The sequence below is a fragment of the Sinocyclocheilus anshuiensis genome, unplaced genomic scaffold (assembly GCF_001515605.1).
Source record: "Sinocyclocheilus anshuiensis isolate Anshui unplaced genomic scaffold, SAMN03320099.WGS_v1.1 scaffold244, whole genome shotgun sequence".
In the NCBI taxonomy this organism is placed as follows: Eukaryota; Metazoa; Chordata; class Actinopteri; order Cypriniformes; family Cyprinidae; genus Sinocyclocheilus; species Sinocyclocheilus anshuiensis.
In genome coordinates this window covers 655,176-667,368 of record NW_015558588.1, presented here as the reverse complement: position 1 = coordinate 667,368, position 12,193 = coordinate 655,176, and the positions used below count along the sequence as shown (strand labels likewise).

The following is a 12,193-nucleotide window of genomic DNA, read 5'->3' as shown; positions in this document are numbered from 1 at the left end:
TGCGTCCTCTAGGTTTCTTGCCATGCTGCGGACGCAAGCTTCAGACGAAGAAGTGAATGATGTGTGCTCCCGGCACCTATTTATAATATAGTCGCACCGGTAGTGACGTCATGGCTGTCGCCGGCCAACGAGTTGGTGTTTTTTCAATGTATGCTTCAGACACGGGTCACAACGAGGCGTTCCCCATAGCGACCCCTAGAGGACGCAGTGTCTCGTTCCCTACTCAGGGAACCATGGTTACATAAGTAACCTGAGACGTTTTCCTTGAAATATAACGCTATTTGAACTCTTTTTTAAATATTCTAATAACATTAAAAGTCCAGTTTTCTTGTCGTGATTATAATGTTATTTAAAGGTTACAAAAACATTTATTCCAACATTCTAACTTTATTTTTACCCAAAATAGAATGTTATTTGAACTTTGTTTTTAATGTTCTAAGAACGTTAAAAGTCCAGTTTTCTTGTAGTAATTATAATAATATTTAAAGTTTACAAAAACGTTTCTTAGAATGTTCAGCAAGTTTCTTCCAACATTCTACTATCTTTATTTTTACTCAAAAAATATACCGTTATTTGAACTCTTTTTTTTAAATTCTAATAACGTTAAAAGTCCAGTTTTCTTGTCGTGATTATAATGATATTTAAAGGTTACAAAAACATTTATTCCAACATACTAACTTTATTTTTACCCAAAATAGAATGTTATTTGAACTTTTCTTAAATATTCTAAGAACGTTAAAATATCCAGTTTTCTTGTTGTGTTTATAACGTTATTCAAAGGTTACGAAGGTTAACAAAATTATAAGAATGTTCCATAAACATTACTTTAAGAATGTTTTTTCCTAACTTTTATATAACTTTTAAAAACACGTGCATTAAATATTGATGAACAGGTTCAGTAAAAATATAATGAATATGTAATATAGTGCATATATTTATCAAAATGCTCTCTAGAGTGCTAAATATTGAGTTTAAGAACACTGAATGTTTTTCTAGGGTAAATGTGATGTTAAAATAACGATTCGTTAAGTTTTGTTCATGCACCAAATGAAAACCACAAAGATCGATTCTTGGGATTTAAGAATCAATTCAAATCAAGAAATCGATATTGTTCTTTATCGTGAAAAAAAGGTTCTTTAGAATTTTTTTAAACGTTCTTCTAAGAACTTTTTCACTGAAAGCTTCTGAGGAACCAAAAATGTATGTTGCTTTCAGACAGAAGACCAGCGGAGCTTCTGGTAAAATTAAGCTTTTGAGAGCATTAAAAAACATTTTCATTAATTGAAATAAAATAAAAATGAACTCAATTAAAATAAAACATAAAAAAATCTTACATTTCAACTAGTTGCCAAGCCAGGATTTCTCATTTTCATTTAGTTTAACTTGAAATACTAAAATAACCAAAACTAAATAAACAAATAAAATTTATCAAAACTAAACCAACAATTATAAACAATTTTTAAAAATGTTAATTTGTTCAGTGAAATATGCATATATTTTCTGTACTTTTTGTCATTTTAAGAGCTTTGGATCAAGGTTATTATTAAATAGTTATTATTAAATTATTAAATAGTTATCTAAAACTAAAACCATAAAAATGTTACTTGAAATAAAATAAACTGTAACTTAAATAAAATAACATTTTTCAATTTCATTTAGTTTAACTTGATATACTAAAATAGAAAAAAAACTAAAGACATTAAAAAAATAATAAGAATAAAAAGACAAAAAACAACTAAATTACTATAACTAAAATTTAAATAAAAAACAAAATGTAAAAATGAAAACAAATTCAAAATATTAATAAAAACTATAATAGTAAAATAACACATAGCTGTTACTTGTATAGACGTTATATTGTTTTTTTACAGCAGCTTTATATAAGACTCCTTAATACAGCCATAAAAAACGAACCATGCATTGCTGTAATTTTTCCGATGTGACTTCAGTTCATCATAACATGCACAGCAAAGCCATTCAGTGACTTTATAAGCATTTCTGTGTGCTTTTGATAAAGGTTTAGCTTGTGAAGTGACTATAGAAATCCACGGTCTTCATTAGATGAAGCTCTTTGAAAACGGTGTTGAATTAATGAATTAACGAGGCTTTTGTTCCACTTGTTGCAAGCAAATAATGGCGTAACAAAAAGATTCAGCCTATAGAAATCAAGCTAATTAACTGGTGAATATAAAGTAGCATAATAATTTATTGTAGCATACATTTTTGTGTGTGCGTGTGTATTTTTAAATGATTTACAGTATCTTATATAATATATAGTATAACATATAATATTATAAATTGTATAAATGTATTTTAAAGTAAAATATACTATATATTTTTTATTTTTAAATACATTTATCTAATTTATAATATTTTATAAATGAAAGATCTTTTTTTTTAATCTATTTTAAATATATTTTATAAATTTTATATCTATATTTATGTATTATATTTTATTTATGTATTATATGTAATACCACGCACACTCACTCACACACACACACACACACACACACACACACATAATTAACATATTTTTGAGTTTATTGCCGTAATATTATTACAGTATATTACAGTATTTAGAATTAGTAAATCATCCACATGCATTACATTCTTTTTGTTTTAAAAAAAAATCATTCATTAAAAAAAGTAATAAAATATTAAATCATGAATTAGTGGTTTAAATGAGTGCTTTTTGCATATATAGTATTTTCTAACATTATTTTAATGTCATTTTGTCCAAATTCATTAAGCTCTTGTCATATTTTGTATTCTCTGTGCAGTTCATTAGTATGATTGGTTGCTTAAAAATGATTATCAAAACATGTAAACAAAATTAGCATTTGATCAAAGCAGCGTCTCTGGTCTTTGTTTAATATCCACTCGAGGGAATGTTTTAGTACAAAGTTAGTGGAAAGTAAAATCTCGCTTTCAGAGCAAACGATCAGCCGTTACTGTAATCTTGCTTATTTCCAAATATAGCTGGGACTTTATTGGATTTTGTCCATGTGGAATTGATTTGAAAGTGTTTGCAACAGGAACAAACTGTAAGACAATAACTCCTGTCAATTTCTCTTTTTAGCAAGGTGTAATAACAAACACTTACCATAGTGGTCTCTGCCACTGAGCCGAAGCTGTTGATGAATATATTGCACGTGACGTTCACAGGAGGACCTTCACAGGAGAACAACATCATGTTAAACACCAAAGAATTCAGTAACTTTAGCATGTTAAGCCTAAATTCACCATTCATGACGGGGGTTGGTAAGATTTAGTCTCTTCTGCTCACCAAGGCTGCGTTTATTTGATCACAAATACAGAAAAAATTTTGGAAAATTATTACAATGTAAAATAGCCGATTTCTATGTGAATATATTGTAAGCTGTAATTTATTCCTGTGATCAAAGCTGTATTTTCAGCAACATTCCTCCAGTCTTCAGTGTCACATGATCTTCAGAAATCAGTCTAATTGCTGCTCAAGAAACATTTCTTATTATTATCAATGTTAAAAACAGTTGTGCTGATGAATATTGAAATAGTAAAAAATATTTTAATAATTTCATTTTTAGTTTTTTATATTTATTTTACTATATATTTGATAATATATTTGTCTAATATTTTATTTCAGCTTTATTTCAATTAGCAAAAATGTTTAATAGTTTTATCTTTAGTGTTTTATATTTATTTTATTTCATATTTGATAATATATTTAAGTCTAATATTTTATTTCAGCTTTATTTCAATTAGCAAAAATGTTTAATAGTTTTATCTTTAGTGTTTTATATTTATTTTATTTCATATTTGATAATATATTTAAGTCTAATATTTTATTTCAGCTTTATTTCAATTAGCAAAAATGTTTAATAGTTTTATCTTTAGTGTTTTATATTTATTTTATTTTATATTTGATAATATATTTAAGTCTAATATTTTGATTCAGCTTTATTTCAACTAACAAAAATGTTTTAATAGTTTTATTTTTATTCTTAAAAATATTTATTTGATATTTATATTTGATTATATATTTAAGTCTAATATTTTATTTCAGCTTTATTTCAATTAGCAAAAATGTTTTAGTGTTTTAGTTATCAATAATAATTCGGCTTTGCTGTCACCTTTGATCAACTGAATGCATCCTTGCACAGTAGTGTAATAGATATTTGACAATAATTGATTATATATCTAACTCTATATAGTTATGATCCCTGTCTACACTTCACACAGCATCGTTTTTTCGAGCAGACTGTAGCCTGTCATGCATGTTGAAAATCATGAAAGGAGTTTATTAAGGTGCAGCTGTGCCTCAGAGGTATTTTGAACCTCGTCAATGTTTTCTAACAAGGTTGTGTTTTAATCACTCCTGGGCACAAACACACATCCACGCCAAACTAAACTGGAAGAGATCGTCTGAATGAAAGCTGGCACTCGTCTGCTGTAGAGTGAAGGAGATGGAGACAGACGTATTGAGCTTCAGCTTTAATAGCTATCCTTCAGCTCGCACACAAACCAAATATAAATAATACAGCTCTGCTTATGTGTTCATTAGTCACCATTCACTTCCAAAATACACTGAGGTAAAACTAAAGTTCCTAATAAATTCAAAATAATTTTGTTTTAATTTTTTTTTGTCATTATATGTATACAGTATATTTATGTATGTATAGATGTGTGCGTGTGTGTATTTATTAATTTTATTTCAGTTTTAGTTTTTGTTATTTTTGTACATCAAGTTAAACTTAATGAAAATGAGAAATGTTGCCTTGGCAACTAGTTGGAATAAAATATAATTTAATTAATAATAATAATTTATGCGTTTAGCAGACACTTTTATCCAAAACGACTGACAGTGCATTCAGGCTACGCATTTTTTACCAGTATGTGTGTTTAAAATAAATGTAATTTATTTCAGTTAACGTGTATTTTATTTCAAGTAATGAAAACATGTTTTTTATTGTTTTAATTTTAGTTAACTATAATAACTCTGAGTTGTACGGACTACTATAATGATGCTTTTATATTGGTTCATATTGTCAATATATCACCTAAAAGTCATCAAAGAAATGATAAATTATATTTTGCATAAAGATAAAGAAGCCTATTGTCACGACACACAGGAACGAACACGGAGACGAGGAACAAAGTACATTTCAAAGATTTAATAAACAAAAGCTGGGAATACAGAGACACATTCGACAGCGGACAGGAAACAAGGGGCAAAACACACTTTACATAAACAGGAATAGGAACAGGAAAAACCAAATATGGGCATAAACATCAACCTGGAGCACATGGGGGAGAAAAACACAACACGAGACATGGAACAAAGTCTTACACTACTCCCCACTCTGGAGATCCCTCAGGACAGACACGAGATGGCGGGCCTCCAGAGTGATACTCGTTTGGGGTGCCATGGCGGAGTAGGGAACTCAGGAGGCCATGGCGGATCCGACAGTCCAGGAGGCCATGACGATGTAGGGAACTCAGGAGGCCATGGCGGATCTGACAGCTCTGGGCGCCATGGTGGATCAAGCAGCTCAGGAGGCCACGGTGGAGCAGGTAGTTCAGGAGGCCATGGAAAAGCAGCCCCTGAGGCCGCGGCCCCAGCCCCCGCTTGACGGGGGATCAGGAGCCCTGCCTGGGCTCAACGGAGGATCAGGAGCCCTCCGTGGGCTATACTCGGGAACAAGAGCCCTCCGTGGGCTATACTCAGGAACAGGAGCCCTCCGTGGGCTATACTCAGGAACAGGAGCCCTCCCTTGTCTCGACGGGGAATCAGGAGCCCTCCGTGGGCTATACTCATGAACAGGAGCCCTCTGTGGGCTATACTCGGTAGCAGTAGCCCTCACTGGAACGAGCTCCGTGGCTGCCGGCGGGCTTGTCTTCGGAGCGGCCGGCAGGCTTGACTTCTGAGCTGCCAGTGGGCTTGTCTTCGGAGTGGCCGGCGGACTTGACAACGGCGCGGCCGGCGAGCTTATCTTCTGAGCGGTCGGCGGGCTTAGGTGAGCCGCGGCCGGCGAGCTTGACAACGGCGCGGCTGGCACGCTTAACAGCAGGGCGGTTCTCATACCGCGGGGAAAACACAGGAGAAACAAAAGAAAACAAAGGACTATTCAAAACGAAAACAAAACACGGGAGAAGAAGCGCCGCTTACTGTTTCAGTCCGCTGTTCTGTCACGACACACACACTGGGAGCACAGGAACGGACGCGGAGACGAGGAACAAAGTAAATTTCAAAGATTTAATAAACAAACGCTGGGAATACAGAGACACAGGATACACTGAGGACACAAAATGACAAGGGCACGAAATGACATTCAACAGCAGACAGTAAACAAGGGGCAAAACACACCTTATATCAACAGAAACTAATGGGACACACCTGGGATCAATAGAACTAAATGGGAATAGGAACAGGAACAACCAAATATGGCATAAACATCAACCTGGAGCACATGGGGGAGGAAAACACAACACGAGACATGAAACGAAGTCTGACACCAATATTAAGATTTTTTTTTTACATTTTTTTTGCATTGTGACATTCATTTTATCAATTATCCACGTCATACACAATTCCTATTGCTGTAAAAAAACAAACAAAAAAAAAACCTAAGAAACAATCAATTCTATTTTGCATAAGGAAAATTAATCATTTTCTTGCATTGTGACATTAATTTAATCAATTATGCACATTTCATAAAAAAAAAATTTCTGTAATTAAAAAAAATAATATTTTGCATAAAGAAAAATTAAACATATATCAAGATTTTTGTTTTCACTGTCACATTAATTTGATCAATTACGTAAATTTTATCCAAAAATCTTAATGCTATAATTTAAAAAAATTAATAAATTATATTTTGCATAAAGAAAATTAAGCATATATTCAGATTTTTTTGCACTGTGACATTTTCAGCAATTATGCACATTTCATAAAAACTTGTTTGTTATGTAACAGTACTTCATAAACAGTACCTTTATTAATCTTAGTTAACATTAGTTATTGAACTGTGAACTAACATGAACAAACAATAAACAACTAGATTTAATAACTAACATTAACAAAAGTTAATAATAGCTGTTCATGTTAACTAATGCATTAACTAATGTTAACACTTGTTGTGAAGTGTGAAGATAATTTATCAGATAATTTTTTCTTTGGATATTGGGGTGAAATGTGAGCGATGTTTGCGTGAGATTGCGTGAGGAGCTGAAGGTTGACTGAACCTGTTTCAATGAGCCGTGTTCCCCAAAGCACTTGAAGATAACTGACAAACTATGTTTGTGTTACAGGTCATTAAGCAGACGCTCATCCAGAGGAACAGATGCTCCCCTCGGTGCAAAGTCAAGTCAAGGGCACACGCTTACAGCACAACACATCTGGAAGCAACCTTTCCGGGTGTTTAGTGTTGTTACGTATCTTATGTTATCTATTATTTCAAGTCTTAACTTATATGATGCTGTCAATTTAATGTATTAATTTAATGTGGTTAATTATGAAAGAAATAACGTGTTAAAATTATTAAGGCATTTAATGCACCGCCCCATCCATCCATGAACATCATATTACATTAATGCAGCTGCTGATGAATCAGAATGCCTCAGAATGCAGTTATATGCCCCTAAAATTCAAAATATGAGGGCAAAAAAACATTGACTCTATTTGATTTTTTTTCTTGTATTTATTTTATATGAGATAGTTTAGCAATATCACACCAATAAAAGTGCTGTTTTTCCCCAATATCTGCATGACTGCAATATTGATTTTATACAACAGTTCAATTAACAATAAGTTGATATTGTGTTTTAGACACAATATTGTCTGTTTTTGCTCAATTTCGCAAATGAAAATCTTATAATGTGTTTTTTGAACATTAAAGCATGTCAACATATTCTGTTACACCAAATACACAAAATAATGATCTTTAAAAAAGCATCATATGACCCCTTTAAAGCCAGAGCATCTCCAAGTGGTGATTCGTTACTGAATTAATTTATTTTGATTTTTGATGGTTTTGAACAGATCGAGTGAGTCAGTGATTCAGTGGCTCGTTCATAAAGACAGTCACTTGCTTCGTTTCTGAACAAATCAGCAGTTTGAGTGAATCAAGCAAGCCAATGATACAGTGATTCGTTCATAAAGACAATCCCTTGCTTAATTTCTGAATGAATCAGCCATTTGAACAAATCAAGTGAGTCAATGACTCAGTGACTCGTTCATAAAGACGGTCAATTTACTTCATTTCTGAATGAATCAGTGGTTTGAACAAAAACACTTGATTGAATGACTCACTCATTAATATAGCGACTTGCCACCTCCAACTGGCAGTTTTAGTTTCATATTTAGTATCATTTAATATTTCATATTTCAGTATTCAATTTTTTAAAACCCATTAATGCCCATTTAAAACCTATTAATCTCATAGCATTATTTCTGCAAATCTAATTCATGAATATTCATACGCGTAAATGCCACTTCAGATGCAGCTTCTGAAAACAATGTTATGGTCACATTATAGCCTTAAAGGTTTATGTGTAATAACTTCTATGACGCTAAACCCTACACTGTAAAAAATGATTGTGATTTTAACAGTAAAAGACTGTAAAAATGCTACCCTAAAAACCTGTTAACTGGTTAACAGTAAGTTTCCATACTCTATACGGTGGATAAATGTAATTACATTTAATGTAATTTTACAGTAAAATACTCTTAAAAATATGGTTTTTGGAAGTGAAAAAGAAAAAGTCGTATAATTTAAAGTGAAAAACCAAATTGACACTCCCAGAATTCCCTGCATGACACTTCATATCTGATGTTTTTTTGTTGAAATAACGTTTCTTCTTAGTTTTTTGTTATCAGTTGTGTACATTAGGGTTTAATCTTACATCTAATGTTGTTAAATCTAATGCATTATTTCAGTATCATGTGTGTCACCATGATGGTGTTTAGTGTTTGTGTGAATGAGACTGTGCACCTTCTATATATAAGTATTGCCCTCCTCAGCTCGTAGAAAAGCTGTTTGTGATGAGCTTTGGTTCATCGTGTGACTTTCTCATCACCACCAGTTTTTGGTGGTTATCAGTGCATTACAATGGTTCAAAACAGATATTAACCCTTCAATATGTTGGTTTATTAACATTACATCAGTTAATGAAATACGGTATTTTATTGTGAATTTAAGTTAAGTCTGTAAAACCTAAAATGTTGCTACCGTATTTTTTACGGTGAAGTTCTGGCAACCACAGCTGCCGGTATTTTACCGTAAATGTCACAGATTTTTTTTTACAGTGTAGATAAAAAAATTTTAATCGCTTGACAGCCCTAGTTTGGACTAAAAACTAATGCAAAATGAAGAACGATATATTTTGTCTATATAGCAGCCTCCGAATGTTTTGATGCATAAGAACAGCAGTGTAATGAACTGAATTTCCAGCAGTTTCATGCCTTTAAAGTTGGGTCTTATCCGTGCGTCGTAGCCTGACGTTCTGCCCATCAGTTTGTCCAGGAAATCTGAGGGAGACATCGATGATGAAGATTCACGTCCAGACATTCCCTCATACTCTTTTCCTGCCGTTCTCCTGAGACACGGAGCAGTAGTGTGTCAATAAACATCACAAACATTCACTGCGCTTCTTCTGAGAATTGATTCTCAACATTCAATACGGTTATCATTTTTATAGCCATAAACTAACATTGCCAGAATGTTACCACAACTGTTATTGGCAATGTAATAAAATAAGAAAAATGCTTAGCTAATTAACATCACTAGAATAGAATAAAGTAGAATTGAATTTATTTATCTTAAGAAAATATTTATTTTTTCGTTTCATATCATTGCACTTGAGGCTCTTTGTCCTAGAGAAGGAAATGAGGCTATAGAGCGGGGCTAGTTGTCACACTTCTACTCCACTAAATATTTTTTTAGAGTGGGTTTATTTTAAAAAGTATTTTCTGTATGGACACAAACCTTAAAATATGAACTACAAACAAGTTATTTTTGTTGTCCATAAAATTAAAAAAAACAGTTTAACACACACTGACCCTCATGTTGTCACACTATTGACACAAATAAAATAAACAGCAAAAATGTAATATTATAATTAATGAAATATGTGACAGTTTCGGTTCATTATATTCAGTTCACCTTCACTGTATGTACAGTAGTGACTCTTGTCTTCATGTATGTCAAGTGAGGCTTTATTTTACAAAAATATGACATTGGATGACACATAATTAACCATAAATATGCTAATTACAATTCGTTTTGAAGTAGATATTTGAAACCAACAAACAACCAATGCTTTTCGTGTATTTTGACTAAAACCTCACAGACCTTCTTGCAACTAACCCCAGTTTCCTCTCCCTAAAGAATTACAAAAACAGAATGGAATCTTTGTTTATCTGCACGAATTCTAATTTTAATTCGAACCGACATTCTGGTTCTTTACCTTTACATTCTTTAATCGTCATGGCAACGCGCGTCAGGATCAGTGCACTAGATGTTTGCATTGCAAATATTGAGCTGTTTATAAGACTAAAAGACGTTGCTTTAACAGCTGGAGACGTGAAGCACGTACCTGAAGTTGTGCATTTCTATCAAGCATGCGAGTAAAGTTGTGAGGAGTTTTACAGAAGGGCGAGTCATTCCTCTGGCTTCGCTCGCTCTCCCTCATGGGCTCAGAAACGCACTACGCGCCCCGAACGAACACCAGTCGCGTTTTCTTCCGAACTAAAACACAGCCGGAGGTTTCCGCGGGTAAAGCCGAGCACACGAGCGCCACTTCAGCCCGGAGTCTCATGGTTCGGCTGTGTGCATGAAACCACACCGAGACGCCGCGGGTCCGCTGTTGCGCGTGCAGAAAAAGCCCCGGGAAGCGGCTGCAATCATTCTGCGCTCGAGTCGGATGCAGCGGAACGCGCGAGCGGAGATTACGAGTGCGATCCTGGCTGTCGTTGAGTGATGCGTTTTTCAGCGCCGGAGAATCTCTTCTGATGACAGACAGAAGCTCGCTGAGTTGCGCGCCGGGTTCAGCACTTGGGCAGCTCCGCGCCTCTCTGTGCGCATGCGCAACCGCTCCGAAGTGGCGGATCGTGAGAGGATTCGTAATCTGAAATGTTGATTAGTGAGTTTTTTTAAGAATTTAACCATTAAGGTTTGAACGCTTAACTCAAAACAATACGTTCCCTGAAAGCACACGTACATCACGGAGACGTCTGCAAGACGTATTTTTTAGAGTGTTTGCTCATCTGCAATACGTCTATAGGACGTTTCCATCAGATGTCAAATAGACGTTTAGAAGATGTCTTTAAGATGTTTATGATTTAGAATGTATGTAAAACTAACATCTTAAAGACGTCTATGAGATGTTTGTACACAGCAGATGCTTTCCAGATGAAGCGATCTTTAACAGACTTCTTGCAGACGTACGTGTGCTATCTGGGTTTGTTTTAAATGTATGTATTCTTCCGTGTATGTGCGTTCCAGTAAATAACATTTCGACATTCCAGAAACCAAAAATGTTAAATTGCATCAAAATATGCGCAAAACCGACGCTCGCGATCTCGAACAGAATTCGCTGATGCGGTAACCATAGCAACCGAGCGATTTCTGTTTTGGATTGGATGTAACATCGAAGTACTGTTTATTATTATTATTATTATACACATATTTTATTTAATTGTTTATATTATTTAAACATTGCAAATATCACAACAAAAATATAAACTTCGTTGTTGACTTTTCGGCCGCCACAAGACATTTGCGATGCGCAAGACCGATTCCGCCCTGATAATGGCAGAAATTCCTTTAAAACGTCTATGCCTTTTAAAATTATTGAATAATTTGCACAATAATTGGAATCATAGAAATATCCTCAAGCTTTTACACATACAATTAATAAAAAATATTATATATTCAAGTGTTATTAGGTATAGAGATACTATTGTATTTTTAATATTTTGAATTAGTTTTTATATTTTTAATTTTTAAGTTAAAGTTTGAGTCATTTTTTATTAGTTTTATTGTTTTTTGTCTCTATGTAGGATTTGCCTTTAAAATATTTAGTTTTTTTAAATACTTTATTTCATTTTATTTTCTATTTTTTATGATTTTAGTTTTAGTTTTAGTTAAAACCCTGACTATATTCTCCTGCCACCATATACAGCGGATAAGCGGTTTGAATGGAATGGATG

The 12,193-nt window shown here is 33.5% G+C and overlaps 1 protein-coding gene across 1 annotated transcript in view; it reads right to left on the bottom strand.

Annotated features, from left to right (window-relative positions):
- LOC107679933 (glycine receptor subunit alpha-2-like) overlaps positions 1-10,734 on the bottom strand; it is a 26,931-nt gene extending 16,197 nt beyond the window's left edge. Inside the window, exons 1-3 of the mRNA XM_016475659.1 lie at positions 10,579-10,734; positions 9,446-9,579; positions 3,107-3,174 (exon numbers count right to left, since the gene is read on the bottom strand). Of these exons, the coding sequence (XP_016331145.1) occupies positions 3,107-3,174; positions 9,446-9,579; positions 10,579-10,646 (270 nt within the window). The 5' untranslated portion in view covers positions 10,647-10,734. The remainder of the gene's footprint in view (positions 1-3,106; positions 3,175-9,445; positions 9,580-10,578) is intronic.
- Between the last annotated feature and the right edge of the window lie 1,459 nt (positions 10,735-12,193).